The 27,343-nt window shown below is 48.6% G+C and overlaps 1 protein-coding gene across 1 annotated transcript; it reads left to right on the top strand.

Moving 5' to 3' along the window:
* Positions 1-298: 298 nt before the first annotated feature.
* On the top strand, positions 299-26,550 carry LOC105190572 (LHFPL tetraspan subfamily member 6 protein). The gene is made up of 5 exons (XM_011153363.3): positions 299-2,329; positions 10,940-11,058; positions 19,390-19,565; positions 20,748-20,846; positions 25,341-26,550. Exons 1-5 carry the CDS (start codon positions 2,240-2,242, stop codon positions 25,472-25,474), a joined length of 618 nt encoding a protein of 205 aa, XP_011151665.1. The 5' UTR covers positions 299-2,239; the 3' UTR covers positions 25,475-26,550.
* Positions 26,551-27,343: the final 793 nt, after the last annotated feature.

Here is a 27,343-nt window from a genome sequence, read left to right as displayed (position 1 = left end):
ATCTCTATTAACTAACAAAAAAGTTCCCACTGCTCGCCGGTGACTCGCACACGTGCGACGCTGCGCACGCACATGTCTCTCTCTCTCTCTCTCTCTCTCTCGACGGTGCGTGTACGCACGTGTGTACGCGCCAGCCACCCTCGCCCGCGCGCGCGCGCGTGTGTTCGCCAGATGGACGAGCGCGGCGGGATGCTGCGTCGCGGCGCTCTACGTCCCACAGTGCGGTCGCGCCGCGACCAGGCGCGACGCAGAGGCGAGGAGAGGCGAGGAGAGGCGAGGAGAGGAGAGGAGAGGAGAGGAGAGAAGAGGAGAGGCGAGAGAGCGGAGGGAGGAGGAAAGCTCCGAGTGGAGAACGGAACCGTTCAGTCGCAGCCACGAAGCGGCGCCGTGCGCGACGACGACGACGACGACGTCGACGTCGGATACCCTCGCGCACCGACCGCGCACATTTCTGTCGCTCTTCCGCTTCGTTTACTTCTTCATCTTCTTCTTCTCCATCTCGCTCGTCTTGGTCTTCGCCATCGCTCGGACACGCGTTCGCTCCGTTAAGGGGACGTTGCGGACGTGAGGGCTGCTCGGCGGACAGGCAGGAAGAAAGTGTACATGTGTGTGTGTGTGCGCGCGCGCGCGCGCTCCGCGTGTGAGTGTGTGTGTGTGCCCGGCTAAAATTAAATTTCGATCGGACGTCGTCCACTGGACGTGGGCATTCGGGCTGCTCTCTCCTCCGTCTGTCTCTTTCCTCGCAATTTCGAACATTGATACCCTCCGCGGTGCGGCATCTCGGCCTGGGACGGATCGCCACCGCGGTACGACGTGTGAATTCTTATCGAAGACGCCGAGGTGGACGCCGAGCTGCGTGGGTAGTCATCAACCACGCAGCCACACGTCGCGTGGTGGTCGGGTCTATAATTAACCGCGGAGGACGCGTCTGGAAGAGAAACGAGCTACCGTCGTCTCTCCGCGAGAGACTCAGGCTGCGAGCGACTCTCGGAGTTTCGGGGAGGCAGAGACAGAGAGGGGGAGAGACAGAGAGACAGAGAGAGAGAGAGAGAGAAAGAGAGAAAGGGAGGGAGAGACAAACAGAGAGAACATTCGGTGAATCAGCAGCCACGCGCCGCGAGAAAAAGTGCGTGCGAACCGGGGATGAAGTGCGGTCGTCGGATCGCGGCTTCACCGGCCACTCCGACGAGTCGCAGGAAACGCTAGGAGACGCGCGTCGGCTTCGATCGGCGGATCGACGCGGCGGCGACCGCCGTATGTGTGTGTGTGTGTGTGTGTGTGTACGTGCACGAGGACTCAGAGTCCTTCGGGAAGTAATCTTCGCGAGGTACAGCCGCGTCGAAGCGGGTATCGTAGACGCGAAGCGCGTCCGCAGGAGTAAAGCGCGGTGCGGCGAGTAATGAACTTGCCGGGTCTCGTCGCAGGCAGTCACCGAGGGTGCGAAGACGCGGGGGTGGAACTGCGTGCGTGAGTGCGAGCGCGACTGGCTGTCGCCTCGCTCTGCCGTGAATTTCCGCACGCGCTGGACGAGATCGCGAGATCAGTTCCGCAAGCGGCCGTCCGTCCGTCCGTCCGTCCGTCGCTCCCTGCGCGGAGAGCAGGAATTAGATTTAACCGCGTGACTCATTCGAAAAGGAGCGCGCAGTCTGGTTTCCGGCGAGAAAACACGACGCGTGATCTCGTTGAGGCCGGATCAGCGGGGGCGGCGGCGGCGGCGGAGGGGAGGGGGAGCGAACGTTGTTACATCGGGAAACGGCGAGGAGGCCGACGTTGATCGACCGATCGGCGGCGATCCGAGCGGCACTCGAGGCTGAGCTCTCGAGGGCTACGTGTCGGCATGTCCTGATCCGCGATTAGGACGTGGTTCGATCCAGAATTAACACAGCCACGTGAGTGAGCCCGACGAATGGCGACGCGGGGCCATCAATAGCCTGATAAATGTCATTCGTAACGATCGATCGCCGCCTTTTGCCAGCCGTGACGTAAAGAGAGAGAGAGAGCGCGATTTCGCGACGCGACGCGACGCGACGGCCGCGTAGTCGTCCGCTCGGAAAGTGGACGCTTCGGCACAAGGACGAACGAGGACGCGTTCTCGTCGCGCGGGGCCGCGCGTCCAAGTTCGCGGTCGACGCCGACACGGCGGCGCGGCGACGAGGACATACCCTGACGCGGCTACGCACGCATGGAGGATGAGGAGCGGCGCGTGAGGGAGAGAGGCGGACGCTCCTAAACCGATGAGATGACAGTGCTGTGCGTGCTGTGGGCTACTCTGTCCACCGTGGCCTCGATCCTGGCGTGCTCCGGCTTCTACCTGCCCTACTGGATCCAGGTAAACGAGCGCAGCGGTGCGTGTCCGCTGGCCGACGGCTCTTTGCGTATCTCCGCAACGAGACCGCATTTCGATGCTTCGGATGCTCGGCGCCGAGCGAAGGATTGATTGAACGAACGCGGCGATCCCGCGGCGAGCCGGAACGCGTCCCGTTCGAGGGCAAACGAAATTTCCCGGGGTGAGTTCGGCTCATGCAAGCCGCGAAAGTTCCGCTTCCTTCGCGCGAGAGCAATGCGCGCTCGAATTTCGTGTTCGTCACTCGTGTCACTTGGAGTCTTTTCGAGGGAAGTGGGATTTCTCTGGTCTCCTCTCGCGACGGAATTTGGTTCATGCGCGACGAAAGTTTGGTCGTGGAAAGCGAATTCGGCTCGCGGGAAACGGAAATTCTGCTTGCTTCTCGAGCAAAACGCGCGCGGCGTCGGTCACGTTTATTCGGTCGATCATACGAAGAGAACGGAGCTTCCGCTTCTCGAAGCCGAATCGGATTCGCATGAGCCGCGAGTTCGCAAACGCGAACTTTGGTTCGTTCATCTCTTCGCGCGTTCGCAATTCGAACAATCTCTTTTCGCCGCGTGCGCGTTGAACGTCTGGAAAAAAAAGACCAGCACGCACCGACGTACCGTCGAGTAATTCTCGTGTCTAACGAATCACACACGAAGGGAGAGAAATGTTTGGCCGGATGAAACGGCTTTCCGGTGAGATATGAACGATACAGAAATTCCGCTTGAAGTTGTCGGGATTCAATCTAAGCGATCCAGATTTCCGGTCGACCTCAACCGAATTCACGTAGCTTTAATCGCAATTTCCCGATCGTTCGTATTTCGCTAGAAAATCGGCTCGCTCAACCAAACATTTTTCCCCAGCGCAGCGTCTAATATCCAGCGACGAACTCGCGTTAGCCTTTTATCCCTGCCGGCTGTTCAGAGCCTTCGATATCTGTCTTTTCATTTTTTGACACTTGGATATCTAATATTCGAAGCTGCAGCGAAATGTATGAACGCTAACGTTCGAAACGCCGCGTTTTTTGCGAATTTGTCCTCGACATCTCGTGGACAATTCAGCTCACCTAATCGGGCATAGAAGCGACCTGACGTTGGATCGCTCCTCGGGTATTCCCTTACAAATCATTTTTCAACGCCCCGAGCAGTAGACTGATCTCCCTCTCTCTCTCTCTCTCTCTCTCTCTCTCTCTCGAGTTCGCCTGTTAGAGTTAACAAGTTAGCCGCCGACAATTAATGAAACGAGAGAGAGAGAGAGAGAGAGAGAGAGAGAGAGAGAGAGAGAGAGAGAGAAAGATGCCCGCTCCCGCCTTTCGTTTGTTCGTTCTCATTCGCTCGTATCGCCCGCTCGCTCGCTCGTTCGCTCGTTGTTTGCTTTCTTTCCTGCGCAAATATTAGTGCTCAAATATGTCGCTTATAATCGAATGAATATCTCTATTGCTCGTGAATCACGGATACACCGTATCGCGGCGCTGCGATGTTTGATAGTCATTAACGTGTGACATTAATGGGCCGATAAAGCGGCGTATCGATGAATTCGAGCGATTCGTTGAATCCAGATAGTGCGCAAATAAAATAGCGTTATTGCCGACTGCGCACGACTGAATTAGTCCGGCGTTTCGTGCCGAGCGTGAAGAAGAAGTGCGGGCTCGTTATTTGGCAACACGCAGCCGTCGCTGTTTCTTCGCGAATTGCGCGAAACGACTTGCGCGAAACGACCGATGAGTCTCGATCGACAACGAGTGGCAACTCGGAAAATTATGCTTATCGAGCTCTCATCCAACTTGATCGTCCCGCATACCGCGGGAGGGGGGAGGGGTGACTCTTCTTCCCTACTCGCTTCCCTATTCCCTATGCGGAAACTGGCACGATGTCGTTCTCGCGTACATGCAACTTTGCCGAAAGGTCATTTCGGATTTCGTACGATCATAGTTCGCGCGTTCAGGACTCTCTTTCGTGCGCGTACACGCGCTTTTACGTGCGCGCGCGTATGGCAGATACGAAGAGAGGAAAGTCGTTCGCCGCGCTCGCGCACGGCTTTTCTTATCTTCGAAGGGCGGCCCCGTATCGACGACTTTGACGACTCCAACAATTTCTCAGGCGAGCGCGGAGAGCGATTTAACGGGCGCGCCTCGATAAAACCGAAATTTGCGTGCCCGGTATCGCTGTCGGTTATCTCGCGAGCCTGTACGACGTGTCGGGGAGTATTTCGTGATTGCGATACGAGATACGGCCGAGATACTTTAGGCTCGACAGCGGGCTAGGGACGATCGTGTACATCTCCGCCGACGCATGCAGCGCGTTATTTTTACGTTGTACGTTATTACGTTACACGTACGTGATTTCATTTTAGCGGGGGCTTTAAAAAAAGATATTTCTCGATAATAAATTTTTCAATAACACAGCTTACATTTTTAATACCGTTAAGGTTATTAAAGCGCCTGTAATATTTAAATTAGATATGTATGAATGATTTTATTCACCGAGAGAGAAAGCGTTTAAAAACTGAAAAATATTTATTCGGTGGGAATGTTGAATTGGAAACATATTTATTTACATTGTAATACATATACAATTTTTATACAGAGAGACATCTTTTCAATCAAGAGAAAATGTATATTTTCTCTGAAGCCGTTGCCTTCGGTAAAAATAATTGTTAACCCTATCGAAACAAAAAGTGTTCAGATTTAAGTAGATATGTTGTGTGTTGCTGCTTATCCGATAAATATATATATTTTTTTTAAATACTTTTTTCTTTCAATATGCGCAAGAAGAATATTTATCTCTTTAGATATTGCCTCTCGAGGTCTCTCAGCAACAATTCTCTGTCGAAAATTCCTCCGAAATTCATGCGGCCGTCAAAATGTTCGGATCGTAGCTCGCAAGAAAGCGCGCGTCGTGTAACACTTTCATCGCGTTATTTTTAACTGCCGTCGAGCTTGCGTTCGAGTCTTCGTTCGAGTGGCGGCAGTACATTTATTACTCTCTTTCTCCTTTCACCTAACTCTCGCTCGCTCGAGCCGTTCACAGGAATCGAACGACTAAGACCCGCGGACTCGAATTTCTAGACTTCTCGGGCTCGAGTCTCGTAGCCACGGGCGTGTCGACGAAAGCTTTCCAAGCTGTCCGCTTCCATTAACTCTCGATTCCTGCCGCGTAATTAAGCGTAATCCGATTAAACGTGTATCGATGCATTTCGAATGAGTCAGCGAGGAATCGGAGATGCACCAGGTGCACTCCCTTCTACAAACTGAGAATTAACGAATTTTTGTTGGGAAGTTTCACCGCGGAACAGAGACTGCAGGCTCGAGGTACGGTCGTAACGTAACCCCGAGATACGGTTGCCTCTGCGCTCACGTACCTGTGTGCGCTATTTACGTTTCATTTTCGCATTGGTTTGTTCGTGCGGCCGATGTAAAATGGGATACCTAGGCGGAGTCCACGATGCAGGGAGCGAAGCAGCGCGGCTGCAAAGGGACTCTATTAAACTGGCATTCCAACACAGGAAATTGATGTAGCAAGTATACCAGAGTCAAGTACTGATTTAGAGTTGCATCAGGATTTTCGTTTTAGCGGTATTTCGAAGAAATTCGTCTTTGGAAAGGAGGAGTAAGTAAATATCGAGCAAATATATATGTACACCATAATTTAACGTTTTCTTTATGCTTTAATAATATTAAATTATAAAGAAATGAATAAAGAAATTATAGAAATAATAAAGGATAATAAAGAGAAGGCATGCTGAAAAAGCGTGCGATCTCTTTTTGCATATTATATTATCCTTATATTAAAAAGTAAAATCACGAAACATAAAAATCTTTGAATTTCTCGCCGGAAATTCCAACCATCTTCTCGCTTATTATCTTTCCCTGGTATCATATTGTAAAGTTGGAAAATCTTTTTTTATTTTATGTTGTACATACATTTTTAAATATTTATTATATTTTATATTATTATATGATTGTGTAATCATTATTATATATACATTATCGTTGTAATTTTGTTAAATTGTAATTGTAATATGTAAAACAGAATCCCAAATTAGAAATAAACATTTATATTTTATATTATATGCGCAGACTTCTTTATTTATTTTCCCTTGTCTCTTGTTATTCCTATGCCCAATTAATAATTCCTTTTTAAATCCACTTTTTTCAATAAAAAATTTCGCACCCATTCCTTATGCATTATATTGTTCTATTACAAATTCATAAAATTAAAAAAATTCTACAATTTTTTCGATTTTCGCATTTTAGTATTCGAAGTTTTGGCGGGAAACTAAAAAATTTGCGTGCCACTTTCTCGGTCATTATATTATCCTGTTACAAAGTCGCATAATTGGAGAAATTCACTTTTCTCGATTTTCGCGTTTTGGTCATCAGGAGAACATAAAATGCGAAGAGGTGTTCCAAGTTTTGGCGGGAGATTAGAAAATCTCCGTTTCTCGATTTTCATATTTTTGTATCAGAAGAATATAATTGACAAAAAGGTAGCACAAAGTGCACAAGGTGCGAAATTAAGATATGGATAATGGGAAAAGACAGAAAAGTTGGTACAAATAAGTAGAAACTTAGTTCAGAACTATCTTTATTGTTATTTGTTTCAATACATTATAATGCAATATTATATATCATACAATGTATAATACAATACATATAACTATAGAATATAACATATTGTACAATATATTACAACATATACAATAATACAATAATATACCATAATAAGATTAAATATAATTATGCAGAAATATCATAATATAATATAATATGATTTAAATTTTAGTATTTAAATTTTATACACAATATCTTTTATACAAGAGATACACTACATTGCTATAATATAATGAGATAAATTATTGAGAACGTTTCTCAGGCATAAATACGTTTGGCTACATTAATTCTGACGGATGCTTTACCTCGGTGCGTTCACGGTATATACATGTCTCCTTTGTCTCGCGCGTAATTGTTAAATTGTAAATGTCGTAATTGTTAAACTAAATTAGCACTTAATTAGCGCTTAATTCTGACGCTCGCATGTCGACTTTCTGTATTTGTATCGGAGGTGCCAATTTACCAGAGGCCAGAGGAGAAAAGTAGTCTGCGAAGAGAACAACTTGGAAATAAGAAAGTGTGAAAAAAGTCGTAGGAGCAAGGGGAGCGGGGAAAACAGCGGAAAACGTGGGAAATCCTATCGAGCTCCATCCGATTCGTCGAGATGGATCGCGGTGTGGCGATAGTAATCGGATTCTCCGTTCTGAACGACGAGTGCAACAACGAAACAGCAATATTACTTTCCTCCGTAAAGAATCGTCTTGATGCCGGATTTTGTTACGTTCATTGTAACTTAATCGGGAAGAGACTCGGCGGAGTCGAGTGAGCGAGCGAAATGAGAGTCGCGTGTTATGGTAAAAGGTACGAGGGGAGGGTGGGGGGGTGAGGGAGACGCAGTCCGCTACGAAGACACCGTTCTCTTTGACAAACGTCTGCATCAATTCTCTTCGTCTGCACGACTCTCTTAGGGATGCGCCGCGTATCCGGACGCGATACGAGACGCGGTATGAAGCGAGATTGCTCCAGGAATCAAAGAGGAGGCTTTGTGGCTTTGCAGCTCTGTCTCAGTGTCGGGCGTTGATAAATTGAAATTAATTGAAACTGCCCAATCAACACGGAGGAGGAAGGCGTCATTACATGTGTTTCTGTCTCAACCGTATTCTTCGATTTACATTATACACTGATTAATATCTTCATCAGTGAATTAAATTATTCACAATATGACACATGTGATGATTGATTAATTTTGATGAATTATTTTAATCAACTAATCAACTCAATCGACTAACATGCCCGCTTCATCATGCTAACACGCCGAGCGGCACGTTGAGTTCACGCGCGTCAAGCAGACTCAAATTCCCGGTGTTGTGTTAACCCCAGATAATCCGCGATACGATTACATCGAGGGAGGTGTGGTTCGGGGGAAATAACGTCGCCCTCTTAGGGTTAATGATATTCAACATTCAGTTCTCTTATCCGCTAAACTTCCACGTACCTAATCAAAAATCACCTGTAATTAAGCGTTAAGCAAAGCTTGTCTCAGCCACAAAAGCAAACGTAGCAAAACTCTCACTCGCGTGGCAGACGTGGCAGTCGCGATGTTAAATAATGACAGTGACAATCACGGTTACTCGACTCGGTCTGACATGCTGCGCGATGACATCGCGTTCACGTCGCCGACAATCCGTGCAATCCGGGCACTCGGATGATGATTTCAATCCCAGTGCAGCGAGCACCGTGCGCCGCTGCGACGAGTGTAACGAAGTCCCTCTCGGCTGGCTGCGACGCGAGGCAAAATTCCGACCCTTGAAACTCACCGAGACGTTCGTTACGCATGCAAGATTCTTGAGCGAGACAAGAATGCTCTGGGCACTGTAACTTGGAAGCGGCAACTTGATGAGGCGAGTATCGTCGACGGGGTAACTTCGTACTTCGCGCGCGCGCGCGCGCGAGCGAGCGAGCGAGCACACTCGCCTACTCGCCTTTGCCCGAGGCTCCGGCGTTGTCGCATATTCAAAGCAGCCTGCAAACGAAGTCCCGGTCGCGGTCAAATTGTTCCCGTATTTCCCGACGTCACGGGGGCGCGCGAGACGCCCTAGAAAAATAAACTTCCGTTTTCCAATTAAACGCCATGGCGCTGCGCCGCGCCGCGCCGCTCCATTTTTGCTCTGAATTCGCGGCTCCGCGGCGACGACGACGACGACGACGACGAGCGCCAATTTCGCGCGACCGACTCCTCGCAAAGCCTTTTCTCCACGCTGCGTGCAGCGTGCAGCAACGCCATATCCTCTCCCTCGTCTTTCGCTCGTCTTTCGCGGACTTTTCAGCGCGCAGGATCGCAGAGATCCCGCGCGCTCCTCCGCGGGAGCTTCTCTTTCGCTCTGCTGTTTAGAATTAATGATGTATCAGCTACCACTCGCGCTACCACTCGCCGATCTCTCCGGAAGAATCTGAGTTTATACAAGGGGAGGCTTGTTGCGAGGTGAGTCTTGTTATCCGAGGCGTTTCATCGATTTAATTAATGGACGGCGCTTCTCTCGCCCTCTTAAAACCAATTACTTCGCCTTACGCGATTTCCGCTGTTAACGTCCCTCGTTGCTCCGGTTGCTCTTAACTTTCTCGAACGTGCGAGCCGAGAATGAACGGTCTCTATGCTCCTCCCCCCCTTCTTCTCTCTCTCTCTCTCTCTCTCTCTTTCTCTCATTCTGTATTATACGATGCGTTTTTCCCTCTGGGTCGCGCAAATCTATGGCAAATACGATTCATACGCTTTAGATATTGTTAAACCGCCAATAACATTCAATAATCGTTAGTTATAATTGTTTGTTCAGCGTAAATTTATTTCCATGCGCGAAACATTTTGTCATTATATTGTAAAACTGAGCGTTGTTGTGCGGAAAGAAAAAAAGAATAAAAAAATGATATAAATCTCTTCGATATTCCGATCTTTCACTTTAATTAAGTGTGCGTGCGTGCGTGCGTGCGTGCGTGCGCGCGCGCGCGCGCGTATACGAAATTTATTTATATAAATACGGATTTATATTTGTCGCCGCGATTTTTCATTTCCCCGAAGCCGAAAAAGCCTATTTGTGAAATCGCGCTGTTTGAATTTCACGTTCAACCGCGATATTTTTATTACGATTTGTTAATACAAAACAAACACGGCGAGAAACAAGCTCGCTCGCTCGCTCGCTCGCTCTCACGCTTGAAAAACGAAGGGGGAGTGGCGAGCCGAACGGAGGGTGGTAGACGGTACTGGGCGAATGACTGTCTCTCCGCCAGACGGTCGCGTTATATTATATTTTCTCCATATTAAGAGGAGCGATCGAAAACATTCAGACGGAACGGCGAGACGTTTTCCGTTTTCTTCGGCGACATCCTGAGAATCTGCTCGTATTGGGTCGTCGAGAGAAAGGCAAAACTAGAGAGAGAGAAAGAGAGAGAGAGAGAGAGAGAGAGAGAGTCCTCCCCGTCGCTTTCGTGTGTCATCGCGTCGCATAAATGAATAGAATGTATAAATGTCTCGTATCTCGCGTTCCGGACATTGTCGCTCGATCGACCGGCAAGGATCTTCGCGGCGGGAAAAGCAGCCGGGCCGTTTTAAAAGCGTGGCGCGTCGCCGCGTTTACCCGCGGTGCGCCAGCCCTCCTCATTCCTTCCTCATTCGCATCTGCCGATTTATTTCCCCCGCGATCGCACGGTAGCTCGCGATACGCCGAAGAAAAAAAGCGCCGTCGGCAAGTTTAGAAGAGGAAGCCGCATGCGGTGCGGAAGTCCCACGTAAATTCCGCGCGCTATTTACGCGAGCGCTTCGGGCTCCCGGGCTCGTGAAATTTTTCATTACGGCAGTTTCAGGCCTCTCTCTCTCTCTCTCTCTCTCTCTCTCTCCTCCCTCGATTTTACCCAAGTTTAAGGTTAACGAGCACACCTTCGAGGCGCGCCAGCTAGGCCTGGCGTTATCGTTAACGGCAGCGAAGCCATCCGTCGCCGCCATAAGCGGCCGGAGGGCCGTTAAAACGCAGCGGCGTAACCGCCGTCTTGTGTGTTGTGTGTTTCAGGGCCGACTGCTGGGTAAGGCGGACGCGTACTTCAGTTCCTTTCGGCGCTGCAACTACCCGCGAATCAGGGCACCCAACGCCACGCCTGAGATAGTTTACGAGTGCGCGAGGTACTCCAGGTACGTAATCCCGCATTAATGTATTCCCGTGCGAAAGCGGCGGACGGCGGGCGGCGGTGTGTCGGCGACTGCGAGAGCGCTTTACGTTCTTTGCCGCGAAGAAGAGCGAAGCGCGGCCGTTTCTCGCGCGCGCGCGCGCGCGCGCGCAAGAAAGAGAGAGAGAGAGAGAGAGAGAGAGAGAGGGTGAGAGCAGATTGCGAGAGATTTTAAGGAACGATCGTTTGCAAATTTGCTCAGTCACTCTCGCGAATTACAAATTTGTGCAGATCGCGTAAAACGAGAGTAATTGCCTCACCGGATTAGCGGGCAGGAGGGTTGGGGGCGCCCTGCCCCTCCCCTTGCCGTCGCGATCCAACGAGCGCGCTTTTAGTTCTCCCGATCAATTGCGTAATTTCGGGGAACGCGCTTCTGCCGGCGGCGGCGGCGGCCGGGATTACGGCCACGCGCGAATTCTCGTCGACGATTATTTTTTATGTTTGCCCCTTAGCGTTTCTTTTAACAGGGGCTCTTCTTTAACTTTAACCGAGCCCGGGCTCGGTAATATTCCTTCAACCCGTGTCAGCCCGACAGCAGTTTCCATCACTTCCTCGAGCCCGGGCTTGGTGAAGAGTTTCCGTGCCATCTCTTCTCTCTCCTGTCCAGTCGCGCTCACAGTTGGCGTGTGTAATAAAAGCCTTACGAGAGACTCGCAAAGCAGCGACTAACCTTTGAAGCGAGTCCCAGACAGAAACAATCGGAGTGCGTCACGTCGCACGCTGTGACGCACGCTGAATCTACAGGGCCGTGTCTGCGTATCGCTTTTATATCGACGCCGGTTGAGAGGAAATATCACGTCGAAGCAATGGACGGGGGGAGGGGGGGGGGATAAAAGGAATCGCGGAAGCGCGCGAGAAAGTTCCCTCGTGGTTCACCGGCGCTTCGCGAATCATGTCGGACGCGTTCTTCGTTGCGCCGGGCTTTAGCTGTTTGACAGATAATAACATATGCACATGCATGTATATGTATGTATGTATGTATGCATACGTAGGCACGTATACATATCATATGCTGACTCGCGATGATTCGATGCGATGGTTCGACTTACGATTTGTCAAGCTTATGATGGTGCGAAAGCGATACGCGTTCCGCAGAGACCGTATTACTTCGAGCTCTGAATTTTGATCCTTCCCCGGTAGCTTGAGAATATTTTTAATGCATTTTCGACTTAATGATATTCTCAACTTACGATAGTTTACCGGGACGTAACTCCATCGAGCTTGCCAGCATTTATAGTGTGTTTGTGTGTACACATATATATATATATATGTGTGTGTATATATATACATATATATATATATATATATATATATATATATAGGGTGTCAAGGGATCTTTTGGAAGCGAAAAATTGTCAAGATTGATGAAATCAAACTGAGAAGAAAAGTCATGTATCACTTACAAAATTTTACAAATTTCACAAAAATTTTACAAAAATCGCAAGAGTTATCAAGTTATTAATGATTGAAAACGGGATCTAGAGGCCCTTCAAATTGATAACTTGAAAAAGTCCTTTACCATTTTGCAAATAAATACGCAAATTTGCGAGTTGTCAATTAAAAGAGCCTCTAGACGTGGTAATTTTCAACCATTAATAACTTTGTAACTCTATTGTGACTTTTGCAAAATGGTACTTGATTTTTCTTCTCAGTTTGATCTGATTAATCCTCACAATTTTTCATTTCCAAAAGAACCCTGTATATGTGTGTGTATATATATATATATATAATTTATACACGACACGTTGCTGATATTATAACGAATCCGTAATCGAGAATCCGAGGCGCGACGGGCGTGGTGGAATATCGCGAAATATCGGCGCTCGAGTTGCAGCGCGCGCAAAGAGTGACGGGAAGATTTTTCGAATGTATTCCGAGCGGAAAGAGGAGGAGGGGAGCGGCGGAGGGAGGGAAGAGGGAAGGCGGCCGGATCTGGACGCGATATTTAAAGTTCGACAATGGACGAGTTAATTTGAGTTCGAAAAACGCGAAACGGAATAATTTCAGTAGCTCGAGTGGCTCGTTCACGTTCGCGTGTCGCGCGGCCGGAATAATTCTGCGCGAACGCTCGCGCGCGCGCGATATCGCTCGCGGACGCTCGCTCGCTCGCTCGCTCGCTCGCCAGCTCGCTCGGGAAAACGGGACACTGCGCTATAAAAACTTTCCTCACGACCCATATATATACACGGGCGCGGCTGCGCTCATAAAAATCGCGGTGCCCCGCGGCATTGAAACTGAAGCACCGTTATTAACAAAGAGAATTACGGAAGAGGGAGGAACCGTGCGCGCGAGCGCATGGACGAATGCTTGCTTCTTTTTCCCCCGTCTACGCGCGTGAAACGCAAAAGAACGAAATTATACGGGAAATGTCGCGAGCTCGTCGAGCGAAATGCGAATGTCGATTCTCCAGCGGCTCCGCTCGCCAACTTTTAACCCGTCCTCGTCTCTCCTCCGTTCCGTTTCGTTCCTTGAAAATATTCTGGCGGCGCTGAATCCGACGCTGTCGATATAAGAATGAAAGTTTGTCGTGTCTGTATGGCCAACATGTCGACACATTTCGAGGCGTAATGCGTTCATTGTAATACGCGACAATGCGAGTGTTACGGGAGGAGAGACAGCGCTCGTACCACGTTTCGGAGTTTTTTGAAGGACGCTCGAGTCGAAGAAGACTCGAACACGGTCAGGAGATTAAAACGGGAGAGAATTTCGCCGAGAGTCAGCCGTAAGCCTCTTTTTTCGAGACTCCCGAGCACTCGCGATGATAATTGGGTCGAGTGTCGGTAGTTGTGCGCGATCGGACGTAGTTCAGCGCGACGGAAGCGTTAAATAAAGTTCTCGCAAGAAGAACCACTCCCGGCTCGTACTTCCGCTCGTACTTTCGTATTTTCGCGACGTCTCGCGAGCGCGCTGTGTCGAACGGTTCAAGTGTTTACGAAGATTGCGCATGTAAACACGCGTCGAGATCAATTCTCGCTGGACGCGGGGACACACACACACACACACACGTGCATGTTCCCGAAAGAAGGAAAATTTATCCACATTTGGAAAAGGCGGGAAGGACGATTTCCTGGAAAATCGCCGGTTGTGCAATTTTTCGCGATTTTTTTTTCTCTCTTGAGAGCGACACACGAGTGTGTGTATCCACCGATAATATCGATACGTTAATACCGGTCAATCAAAGCGGAGAGTGGTTTCTTGTTGTTGCGATATTTGCAATGCGCTAATACGGCAACGGGAATAATAACAATTACCGCAACGACTACGGAGGGAAGCGCGGGATTAATCGGATCAACGCCGGCGCCGCTTCGGGTGCAAAAGGTATTAAGGTATTTGCGAATGACGTGTTTTTCGAACGACGCGCGCGTATCCCATCCGCGGTGAAATGATGCGCGTCGGATTTGCGTGACCCGTGTGGCTCTTGCTCCATGTGCGGCGTTAAAAACGAGAATTGGGTCGTTCCATATCCGAATTACCGGCCGTTATCGGAGTACAACCGCGCCGGAGTTGGCCCGCCACGGAAACACGCGCGGGCCGAACCTCTCGAAAGCAGCTCCCGCTCGAAAGAGCGCACGAGCGCGCAAAGCATCGCGAAAAAAGCAACTCCGATTTCTCGAATTCACCGAGATACGGAACCTTTTGCACTCGAGGAATATTTTCACATTTTCTCCCACAATAATCGACAATCATAGATATAATTCCTGGAGAAACTGCAAAAAAGGATCTTTATTATTTTCTTCAACGTTGTCGTCGCATTTTATCGTTTTACCGCTCTCTGTTTTCAACTTTCTCTTTTCGTGTCAGCACAGCTGGCATTCCGAGTGCAAGAGGTTAATGCGTTTTATCATACTTTTCCCTGTCGATTCTTATTAATCGGCGCAAACGATTGTCGGAAGCGGGCGACATCGACTCGCTACTTTTTCAGACATTTTATTTAACGGAGACTTTCCGGTGTTCCTCCTATATACTCGAACTTCCCGTGAGAATTTGTCAGGATCATGACAAATCTTTTGCACCAACACGGTATCACCTTTTGTTTAACTTTTTATAAAGTCTCCCTTTCCCAACCCCTTTTTCCCGTGCGCTCGTTAATCTACGCATCTGTCCGCCTATCCGTCCGACGTTTCGTGCACGCGCGCGACTTGCAATTCAGCGCGGACGTGTCCGTGGAAATAATTTATCCCCGGTTTGATCTCGCCCGGATCAGCATCGGCCACGCCGTCTTGTCTCTCGAGCTTCGCTCGAGACTTCTCTTGCTAATTGCAACGCGATAAAGCATTGGCCGACTTTCCCGAGCGCGCGCGCGCGCGCGCGCGCGCGCACGCATGTTGACGACGTCGGCAACGTGTGAAATTTCATGGAAATTTCCGCGACAATACGCGCTTTCGCACGTGACCGTGCGCACAATATGATGGGAAACGATAGGAAATGAAGTTAACGCGCGCGCCCGCGCTAGACCGAAATCGTGTCGCCGCGCTTTTCGCAAAGCGCTCGTCAACCGGCCGACGGGCAACCGTCCTCTTCGCGCGCATTCGTTTTCGAATTTCCATTTTCCGCCGGCGATTCTCGAGCTGCTGAGCGGCGCCTTGTCGTCGCAGGAATTTCGGATCTGCCGGAAGCGACCGATCGCGCTTAATTATAACACGACGTGTCGCCGAGATGCGCGACGATGCGTCGACGAAGCGGACGTGAAACACACGCTCCGACGTATTCCTGTCCGCTAAAAGTTTCTCAGCGCGCAACTGACGTGTCTCTCTCTCTCTCTCTCTCTCTCTCTCTCTCCCTCCATCGAAAATATCGCACGACAAAGACACTGGCGTTCTAACAATGACTCATCCGCAGGTTAAATCCGCGGTTGTGCACTCTCTTATGCGAGATTTCACCAGGGCTTCGTTCGCGCGAAAAAACGACCAGGAGAGAGAAGCGCATGTGTGTGTGTGTGTGTGTGTGTCGCGTATGCGCCTCTCTGATTTAATTTCCGCAAATTCGTGCAACGTCGTGCAGCATGCAGGTCGGAGTACCACGGGGTGTCAGTACCATCCGAGCAAGCCGCTCCTCATCTCCTCCTCTTTCATCGCGGTGTACGCGCTCGGCCGAGCGAAGTTTTACTTACTCGTCAAATTTCATTCACCGTCTATTGAATATAACGAAATTGCGTGTGCGCGTCTGCGGTCTCGATGGATTCGCAGAGAAAAGGGAGGAGAGTACAAGCGACATATTTCTCTCAACACGGCATCGCGCAAGATGCTCCACGCGATTTTCCTGCTCTCTTTAGTTGATGCCAGTCGATAACCTCTATGATTTCGAGAGATGAAGGAACGACGATCTGCGACTTATTGCGAATAATTAAGGGCTCTGGGACTACGTATTAAGAACGTGCGAAGGTATTTAATGACAAGAAAAGCCGAAATTGCGAGTCATTTGGGAATAGCATTGTTCGCTTAATTAACCCGCAAGTTTGCTTTTATCTTCGTTCTTTTCGTTATTTTGATTTCTACACGCGGAGGAAAACATGTCCGATTGGATGAACCAATTTTCTGGAATCTGAAATATGAATAACTGAGAAATTATAATTGAAGCTAGGACAATCCTTTTCAAGTTGAAATCTTGACAAGTTCGTCTAAATTCTGATAATTTCGAGCGGAATCTCTTATATTCTATTCTTATATTTTACCCGAAAATTATTTCATTCAATCAAACCTTTCTTTCCGCGTATATGATTTAATAAATAATATTCCTATAATTTTTGCGCTTTAATGCCGACGAATGATGTCGGTAAGAAGTCCTGCGACGGGTCTGCTGTCGTTTTCTCGTGAGTTTCGCCACTCGCTCCGTTTTGAGTCACGGAGAGACATCATTTTCGCATGTCTATTAGCGTATCGAGCGTGCACGCTCGCCGAGATTACACCTGTTTGAGTCTCTCAATAGTCAAAAATAGCGGACATCACGCGACGCGAGCGATCTCCCGATTGGCCCAAGCACGTTGGCCGATAGCGTAATCGTACGTACGCGAAACGTGCTTCTGTGATCCGCCGTAAGCGGATCCGGTGTAAGCGGTAAGTGCTAATAGCGGAGTCACTCACACTCTCTCTCTCTCTCTCTCTCTCTCTCTCTGCCCCTTCTCTTTCTTCCCTCCCCCTCTTCCGCTACAAACCAGCGTGACTCGATAGTTCCTCGATAGATTTGCGCTCACGGTAGGCCCACAGATGTTACCCCTCGACGTGGAGTTACCGTAACTCGGAAAATCATCGACATTGATCGTTTTGCGAAAAACTTTGGGGGAGAGAAGCGAACCATCTCCGGTAAATCGTCGGGAGATAACGTCCGCGATGCTTCGGCAAACACTGCTCTCTCCACGATTGCAACTCGTGCGAGTCGTGTCGAGAGTCGTCCGACACGACTCTTGACACCGTTTCTCGCTGCCATTTCATTACGTTCGGAGGTGTTTCTCCTTTTTCCCGACAATTGTAACAACAATTCGGAATTACCGACGTGAAGGGCGATTGAAATTATTCGACCTAACATCGCTGTCCGAGGCGACGGTTTTAAAAATGCACGAGGGACGAGGAGCGTTTAACTGTGCAGCGCGCCCGTCGCGATTGATATTCCATTTTTTTTTCGCCACGCTCGCCGGCACAGAAGGTCGAAAACTATACAATATTTTACGTCAGGACGCGCGCCGCGAAAAATATTGCGCTCGGTCGTATTTAACGAGTCGAAACTTCGGGAAACTGAAAACAGATAATACGATATTTTATACGTGGGGCGATATCTGCGGTGAAAAATATTTGCATAGAACGAAAAATATTCTGCGTAGTTACGTCCCGCCGCACCGTATCCGTGTCCTGCCGCGCGTCATCCTTTCATTTTACGACACGAAACGATTTTGCGCGGACCGATTCTTTGTTTGGAATATTCACTGAGGGAAAAGTATGTGATATTTGGAACTATAACGATACAGTAACTAAATTATAGTCCGAAATATCATATTTATAGTAAGTATCACCATAGTACCGGTAATAATTGCGATATAGGCATAGTATAACCAACTATATAATATTTTTACTAAGAATTATAGTAAGTTAAACTAAAATGATTGTACGGATACAAATATAAAATGGTAGGTAAAGTAACTCTTTTATATAGTCAATATTACCAGAATATTTGCTATATGATGACAGATACAATGACTATATGAATATTAAATCTCACTATATTTGCGAATGAGAAATTACCATATATGTGGTAAAAGTAACTAAACAATTGTTTAAGACAATCATTGACTATGTATTTGTGTTTATTCTACTATATTTTGCAGGTTTCACGAACTATAAAAGTATGGTTGACGCCAAAATGAACTATAAAATATAGTGAGATTACAGTTAATTCAACGATATTTTTCCATCAGTGTTCAACGCTGCGCTTCACCCGCTCCGGAATTTCCGCCGATGGAATCAAGTCCGCTTGCACTTAATGTGACTGTTTACACAAGAGAGAGAATCGCGCGGCAAAAAGTATACACACCGCCGCGCTTCACGAGTTAACGTTGATTAGAAAGAACGGAGAAGCAAGAAACTGCGCTCATTTTCGCTCGTTTTCACAGCCACGCGATCGAGCCGGACCTTGCTGAATATTATTGATGAAATTTTCATCCGCCATGATTCGCCAGCGCGATCCGACACGATTTCGTTTGAATTTGCGCTTGTAATATCATATCGGCATGTAATTAGGTTAAAAAATGTATCTACTTGTGTATACACACCGCACACACACACACACACACACACACACACACTCGCATGTACGTCCGTTCGTTTTGCTTGAGGCAGCGATCGATGATAAATTCGCACTAATTTCGTTGCAGAGAAATTGCGCACGTTATTATTGATCAACACGGGCGGAACGTGCGCGTATATAATATCATCATTTCACTAAATTAAACGATAAACACGTTGTGAGCGCGCCGATTGAAGTTTCAGCGCCACCACGTTCATCCGTCCTCTACTCTAATGAAACGTTACTTTCTTTTGGCCGAATAGTTGTCCAATTCGGTGTGCATCGTGATCGTATTACGTTAATCGATATTACGTTAAATGCACCGCGATCGCGCGGCGAATATTCGCGATCGCGCGCGCGCGCGCGACGCAATAGTCCTCCGCGTCATCGCCGATGAAGAAAAATACGATCCCTCTCGATTGCCTCTCCGGCCGATCGGAGCGCCGACATAATAATTGCGCTTCAATTAACACAGCGAGCGACTGACAGCGACTAATCGGACTGGTTATTCGTTTCATGGTAGCTTTTGGGACATACCGAGCGCCTGGTGGCAAGCGAGCACGGTCACGATGGGCATCGGCGTCGCCGTCGCGGTGATCGGCGCCCTCACGCTCTTGGCGGCGGCGTCCTCGTTCCTGCCGCACATCCTCAAGACGCCCAAGCACACGAGGATCCTCGGCTCCTTGCAGCTGTTCGCTGGTGAGTGTCGCGGCGCGGCGCGGCGCGGCATACCGCGCGCCGTTATAGTGAATGTCGGGCGGGTACCAAAATTGTGATGGGCTTCGCGCGAGAAAAGCGCACCGACTCTGTCTTCCGATCGATTCGTTCATCGTGCCCCGACTGATCCCTAGAAGTATGTCCTTTTCGACCGATTTTTACACCTACTACGTATTCGCAAGTGCCGCCGTAGAAATTGATCGCGACGTCTTTGAGAGAGCCATCAAAACTTTTGCACTCATCCGAATATCGGCAACTTGAGGCTGAGTCAATGAGCGACGTTCGTGATGATACGCGCCGACGAGCGGTGCCGTCGGCTGTTGATGCGTCATTTAATAACGCCCCGAGAGAGAGAGAGAGAGAGAGAGAGAGAGAGAAATGTTCTCTACGTGTCCCGTTGAAGGAGACGGAGTGTGATTTGGACTCTTTTTATCGAGCGCCGTTAGACTTATGCACCTTTAGAAGTGACAGTCCGTTCGTCCGTCCGTCCGTCAAATTGATGTGAGACGAGGGTAACGGGCCGGTGAGACACCATTTTGCGCCGCGAAATAATGAACTGTCCCCGAATAAAATAGATATCACGGCGACGTCATCCTTCTTCCAGCATTGACGTATTCCATTTACGCGCTTCAAGTTAGTCCGTTGTTCTCGATTTGCTCCTTTCCGCGCGTTCGAGGGAGCGAGCGAGAGAGAGAGAGAGAGAGAGAGAGAGAGAGAGAGCCGCTTTCGAAAAACGACAGAGCTCGCGAGCGGGGCTCCGCGCGACATGATCGATGCGACGAGACGAGACGAGACGAGCGGGAAACTCGAGAATCTCCTCGTAGCGCCGATTCCTCTCGAGAGGACACATTCGACGGCGTTGCCGACGAGGAGACGAGCGGTTCTTGTTGGAAAAAATTAAACGAGGAATCTGCCGCTCCCGTGAAAGACCTCATCGCGAGACGAGCCATTTTCGTGTCGCGAGGATCGCCGAGGGCTGAGGAAGAAACGCTCGTGGCGAGGAAAATAGCGATCGGTAGAAAAGTAGCGATTATTACGAGGTAAATAAGGTGAAAGCGTAGGAACGAAGCCGAGGACGAACGGACGACGGACGACGGTAAAATCGAACAGGATCGCTCGACAGCGCGTGCGATTAACATGCCTCTCTTTTATTCCTCGTTACAGCAGCGATGATATGCGGCGGCCTGGTGATGTACCCGATAGGCTGGGATAATCGGGAGGTGCGCGAGTCCTGCGGGAAAGGGGCCAATGTTTACAATCTCGGTAAGTACCCGGCATCGTCGGCGCGCGGCTTTTCGGTCCTCGCTCTCGTTTCGGACGCGACACAGATACGTCAGGGTGTCGCTGCGCGGCAATGGCGTTGTACGAGCGAATGGAATTGCCGGAACTCAATTCCGCGCGGGAATACGGCCGGGAGTTATCGATCTAATTCGATAACTAATTAACGCTCGACGGACTCGCGCCTTAGTTGCTCGTTTCCTTAGTTTAACGACGTCTTCAGCGAGAAATTGCCGTTCCGATGCGCCGCTGAAGTGCGCCGCGGACGTGTGTCTGGGCGTGATTACTCGTACAGGCGTAACCTCAGCGGCGGCGACGGCGACGACGACGACGACGACGACGACGACGACGATCTGAGGTCGGTAGCGTGGAAGTTTCCGCATTTTCGCGAGCGAGTTCCCGGAGCGTTTTACCGAGCACTCAACGACCTACAGCCATTCCGGGACTTTACGTAAACCAGTCAAGACTTATGGCTCTTGTAACTTCCCGGGGGCGCCGCAATCCGCGTCCTCGGCCCCGCGTCCCCCCAAGACTCCGCTCCGCACGACGTAGTTCCTGATTTCCCCGTAATTTCCCAGCGTGCTCGTAACGATCTGATTCGACATCGGCGATCCGGCGATTTGCCTTTCAATACCCGGGGGATTGTTATTGATTTGCTGCGGATTTACCGCGCGGCTGCGAATGCGTGTCTCGCGCGCGCGCGGAAGTAAGCAAGCCCAACGTCTTCTCTCCCCGATACCGCCTTCGCATCCGGGAAATTTACCGCTCGAATATAACAGAACCCGGACGACGGGGAAATGCTGCCTCGCGCGTCCGACAGGAATTCTCGCGTCTCCGGCTTTCGCTCCGGTCGACGTTCCTCGAGGTTCTCTCGAGCAAGCCGATTTGGAAGCGAGACTTCCGTGGCCGCCGCGGTTTATTTTTCGCGTCCGTGAGAGCGCTGGCAGGTTCGTCGGGTACTCGTCTGAAACGCGCGACTGACAAGCGTCTCCAGGTGAGTGCTGCGGGAATGGACCAGGTTGGCGGTTGAAGCCGACCTTCAAGAACAATGACGCACGAATCGCGCGTTATATTTCAGATATTAGTTTATTAGATATTAGTTTATTGGGTACAGTAGATTAGGAGTACAAATAAGTTTCTCTAAAAAATTAGGAATTTATTGTGAAAGAACGGTACATTACGTTTTATTCCAAGTATTGTCCATCACTAGCCACTACTTTTTCCCATCTTTCTGGCAGCATTCGGATACCACGTCGGAAGAACTCTTCATCTTTTGAGGCTATCCACGAATCGACCCAATTTTTAGTATCTTCATATGATGTAAAGCGCTGCTTAGACAGGCCATGTGCCATCGACCGGAACAAGTGATAATCGGAAGGGGCAATGTCTGGTGAATACGGCGGGTGGGGCGGGACTTCCCAATTAAGTGTTTCCAAATAGGTTTTGACCGGTTTCGCAACATGTGGCCGAGCGTTGTCATGTAGGAGAATAATTTTGTCGTGTCTAGAGTAGTAATGGGCGTGTTTTTCCTTGAGTACTCGGCTCAATCTCGTTAAATGTGTTTGCTAGAGAGCTCCAGTAATGGTTGCTCGGTTTGAGCAACTCGGTTTGAGCAACTCATAATACACGACACCAAGCTGATCCCACCAAATACACAGCATGAGTTTTTTCGATGTCGAAGCATGGCCAGGTGGTCCCCATGATTTTCTCTTCTTTGGGTTATCGTAGCGGATCCATTTTTCATCACCAGTGACTATACGATGCAGAAAACCCTTTCTTTTATGCCTGGCAAGCAGCATTTCACACGTGCAAAATCGGCGTTCAACGTCTCTCGGCTTCAGTTCATATGGAACCCAATTTCCTTGTTTTTGAATCATTCCCAACGATTTTAAACGATGAAATTGCTTGTTGAGTCACTTCTAATATAAGTGCAAGTTCTTCTTGCGTCTGGCACGAATCTTCCTCCAATAATGCTTCCAATTCCGTGTCTTCGTACACTTTCGGCCCTCCACTACGTTCTTTGTCTTCCGCGTCAAACTCACCGTTTTTAAACTTTTCAAACCACTCACGACAACTTCTCTTCACTTAAAGCAGTCTCACCATATGCTTCTACAAGCAATCGATGCGCCTCAGCTGCAGATTTCTTCAAATTAAAGAAGTAAATCAAAAGTTCCGGCAAATGACGCTTGTTCGGCACAAAACTTGACATTTTCGCATGAAAAAAAATTATGTGATGCTGATACGGAGTCACTAATACTTCAAGGTGATGTTGTTACCAGATGTCCAAACTTACGATATTACGTTTTACATCTGACAATTTCAACATAACCTTCTGGTGGGGCCATCTTTTGTCAAGCGGCGGAAACTTATTTGTACTCCTAATATTTCAGCGGGGCGGCGAACGCAGCTCGCGGCTCCGAACGATATTAGTTTATTAGATATAGTAGATAATATATCCTCCGCGTACTTTCTGCCCGCGTGTATGCGCGCATCGAGTTTATTTATATTAATTCTACAAACGCTCTCTCGTTACAACGCGGCACGAGTAACTGCGAGCGAGCAGCGGCACAGATCGATCGCCACTTGTGATTTAACTCGAATTACAATTTTGACACTAATTGCCACTCGCGTGTCACTTTAGCGCTGTGTTGGAACGCGACGACGTTCCCGCACCTTGGGGATTGCTGCCCCCCTCTTCGTCCGACGCGCGCATGTCTCTCGCGTGGTAACGAGTCGAGTCGAAACGTTGATCCTACTTTCGACCTCGAGATTCCGTTTGATGCTGCTTTAAAGCCCCTATCGAGCTATTTTGATTGCATTTAACATTCACAGCGGAAAATGCGTTTTCTGCTTGGAGGCGCTCCAGGTGGGGCTTCGGTTCCTTCGCGTAAATTACAGGTCCGTTCTTTCGGAATCTGTAGACGCCCGGCAGAGTTCCGGTGGAGAATTGGAGCAAAATTTCGACTCGGCTCGTCTGTCCGTCGCACGCTTGACTCTCTCTCTCTTTCTCTCTCTCTCTCTCTCTCTCTCTCTCTCGGTAATCCACTGTCGCACTGATTAAGCGATTATACTGAACCTCAGCGCGACGATTAGGACACCGAGCTATCCCCCGGCGAATTCCCGGGGGCGCTGATGCGTCGGGCTCTCGCGAAGGGTCGCCGTCGAGTCGATGACAGACGGCTGCCATGTGTTTCAGGGGAGTACTCGGAATCCGATCCTGCCGCGGTTGCTTGCCGGCTGTCTCGATGACGCGGCGTCCCTCTCGCGAGCTATTCTCAAGCGGTCGCCGCGCCGCCGATCGAAAAGTTCCTTTCCGCGGAGACTCGAGTCGAAATTCTCATCCCGCTGTTAACCTCAACATTTCATTTAAGTTTTCTGTTTATTTTGCCGACGGGTCCTTTTAAGAATGTATCTAAGGGCAAATTTTGTATTTCTGAGGCGCTGAGTAGGACTTTTATGCGCGTGTATTTATGTTCAAGAGTAAGAGACAGTTTCAATGTGAATGAAATATTTTCGTTGCTCCTCCCTTCCCCTCCCGCCCCCCCCCCCTCCGAAATCTATAGACAATTCAGGACAGTTCGGGAAATCGATTGTGTAGAACGAGGTGGAAATTACAAAAGTGAGTGACTCTATTCGAAAATTTACGATTTCATCAGCCAACACCCAGCAAATTTGTTCACTTTTCATCTCGTTTCAAGATACGAAAGTAGAGCTGGATCCACTTATTTTGATTGTATTCAAGCTTTAGCTTTAGCTTCGCCGAGAGTTTCCCTTGAGAACTTGCAAGCGGTAAATTGAGCGTTTTCTGCCACATAGAAACTTTAGTTCCTACGTAAATTCAAATCTTTCCCGGAATATCCACGAATGAAATAGACTGGTCGAAAACAGGGCCAGAATTTTGATAGGAGAGAACAAAGAGAGAGAGAGAGAGCGAGCGAGAGCGAGAGCGAGAGAGAGCGAGAGAGAGCGAGAGAGAGCGAGAGAGAGCGAGAGAGAGAGAGAGAGAGAGAGAGAGAGAGAGAGAGAGAGAGAGAGAGAGAGAGAGAGAGAGAGAGAGAGAGAGAGAGAGAGAGAGAGAGAGGAGAGAGAGAGAGAGAGAGAGAGAGAGAGAGAGAGAGAGAGAGAGAGAGAGAGAGAGAGAGAGAGAGAGAGAGAGAGAGAAAGAAGGAGAAAGGAAAATGTCGAAAGAAATACACTTATTCGGGCGCGATTAATCCGCTCGGATCGGGGGGAGCCGATTGAACGACAACAAACGCCACGACGATTACGCGGCACTCCGACGGCACGAGCGACGATTAGGAGGTCCGCAAACGCCATTTCCCGTGGAGATTCCCCCGGGATTGCGACACGGATTGCCGGGATTCGCGAGAGGACTCGCGTCGAGTTGAATCGAGTCGAGTCGAGTCGAGTCGAGTCGAGTCGAGTCGAGTCCAGTCGAGCCGGGCCGGGTCGATGACAGACGGATGCCATCTGTTTCAGGAAAGTGCTCGGTGTCCTGGTCGACTCACTTGCTGGTCGGCTCTGTGGCGTTGCTGATGCTGTGCTTCGGCCTGAGCTTCTGCGCGGCCCGACACAAGCCCTCCAACTCGCACACGGACCCCCTGCGCATTTGACAATCGAGATACTCCCAGTCGATTCACGCCTACGCCTCGCCCAAGACGACCACCCTCTCCATCGTCACGGTCTGTTGATCGTGCCTGGACGCCGTTGCTGCGTGTGGTGGCTGCGTGCGTATGCGTGAGTATGAGTCCGCGAGAGCGCGGCCGACCTTCTCCTCGTCGTCGTCGCCTGTCGTCCACGTCGCCCACCGTCGCCGTCGCGCAGCCGGACCAGCGGATTTCATACGCGCGTCATCGCGCGTCACACGAGCGAGCGACACGCCTGGTGGCAGCGGCGACGGGGCTGACAGTTGCGCGCAATCCCACGTGTCGAAAATGCCCTCGCGTCATTCTCGCGCTCACCCTGCGCGCCTTCTCCGCGGACGCGTGCCTGTGTTTTCGCGCGATTTTCCGCCGCACGGCTCTGGTTGACCGCGGCGAAGCGCGGACGCGCTTCTCGCGCGTCGCCGGCGCACAGTGGGACAAAACTGACATTTTTTGTTCACAACGGTCCAGAGACCTCAAAACTTAACGAAATGAAACAAATTCTTTCTAAATTACTCGTTGAAAGATAACGAAGAAGACTGTCTAAGCAGACTTTTGAAAAGAATCAACCCTATAATCCCATTAGAAAAATACACAACCCAATAACGAAAAACGACAACACATAAATCGGTAACTTTAACTCTAAAACCCCTTCGCCTAATAGCTCACAAGTAAACCGTCGGAACTGCCCGTCACCGATTTGGATCGGCTTTGGATATGTTGTAGAGCAAAAAATAATTAGGTCATATTTTTTTATCTGCGTATCTCGACGTTCGAGGGGTTGAAAACACCCCTCGAAAATAACGGATTTTTTCGTTTTTTGGGAATATGTTCTAAACTATGAGATGCATGAAAAAATGATTAGATGACAGTTTAATGGTATTTTATGCTTTATGTAATGGTATATTTAGATTTTCGAAAAATATCAAATTTGTTAATTTACCCCTCCTCCCTCCATTATAATTCTTGCCATTTTCAACATTTTTGTAAGGACAGAAATTAAAGAGCTTAAAGAGACAAATTCATCCATATGTAATAATATTATATTTGACCGATTACATTTTTAGAAAAATGCATTTGAAACTTCGTATTATAGGAGTTGCACTGCGTTACATTGCGCTGTAGGCTTACATATTATGTTATTTCTTTTCTGCAACATGATGTTTACACAAACAATAACTGCATTTTCTGCATATTGTAAACGAGCAAAAATTATTATTAATTACATCATACGCAACGTATTATATAACATTATATGGCATTTGATAAATTATGCTGCGTTTGAGTGGAAATGTATTTGGTGTCGCTATTGCATAAGTGAATCTTGGAATAAGAAATATATACAGATACACACACAGAAACATACTGAATATATATAGAACACACACGCAGTTGTTTAACAAGATTTAAAATGAGACTTGATATAACTCGTCGAGAGTGACATAAACATTACATATGTATAAATAATGCGTAGCGCATTTACGGTACATATTTATCGCAAAGATGATGTTCATGGAAAAAATGTGTTACACAAAGAGATTTCTTACACCAAGAACATATAATTATTGCAGTTTGGCCGCAAATGTCGCAATATATTTTTGTATTACTTTTGAAACAGAACTCGACAGGTGTTTGAAATTCTGTCGGTTTATTTTGCACATATCCACTTTTAAGCCAAGCGTATTTAAATAGATCTCGAAATCTAGGTGATGAGAACTGATTATGCGTTAATAATTGCAATTTAAGTATTATTTCTGGCATCAAGATCTGTTGCAAGATCTAACAACATAGCCATATCTGAAAAGTATTTAATAAAATTTTTCCACATTCGAAATCCGT

Source organism: Harpegnathos saltator, unplaced genomic scaffold (assembly GCF_003227715.2).
Source record: "Harpegnathos saltator strain DR-91 unplaced genomic scaffold, Hsal_v8.6 scaffold96, whole genome shotgun sequence".
In the NCBI taxonomy this organism is placed as follows: Eukaryota; Metazoa; Arthropoda; class Insecta; order Hymenoptera; family Formicidae; genus Harpegnathos; species Harpegnathos saltator.
The sequence above is the reverse complement of the archived record's forward strand: the minus strand, read 5'-3'. Positions and strand labels throughout refer to the sequence as shown.

Bases quoted from the DNA above. Each gene is read 5' to 3' on its own strand.
- LOC105190572 (XM_011153363.3), top strand. From the start codon at position 2,240: ATGACAGTGCTGTGCGTGCTGTGGGCTACTCTGTCCACCGTGGCCTCG. The intron at 2,330-10,939 runs GTAAACGAGCGC...TGTGTGTTTCAG, and splicing joins ACCTGCCCTACTGGATCCAG to GGCCGACTGCTGGGTAAGGC. The intron at 19,566-20,747 runs GTGAGTGTCGCG...TCCTCGTTACAG, and splicing joins CTCCTTGCAGCTGTTCGCTG to CAGCGATGATATGCGGCGGC.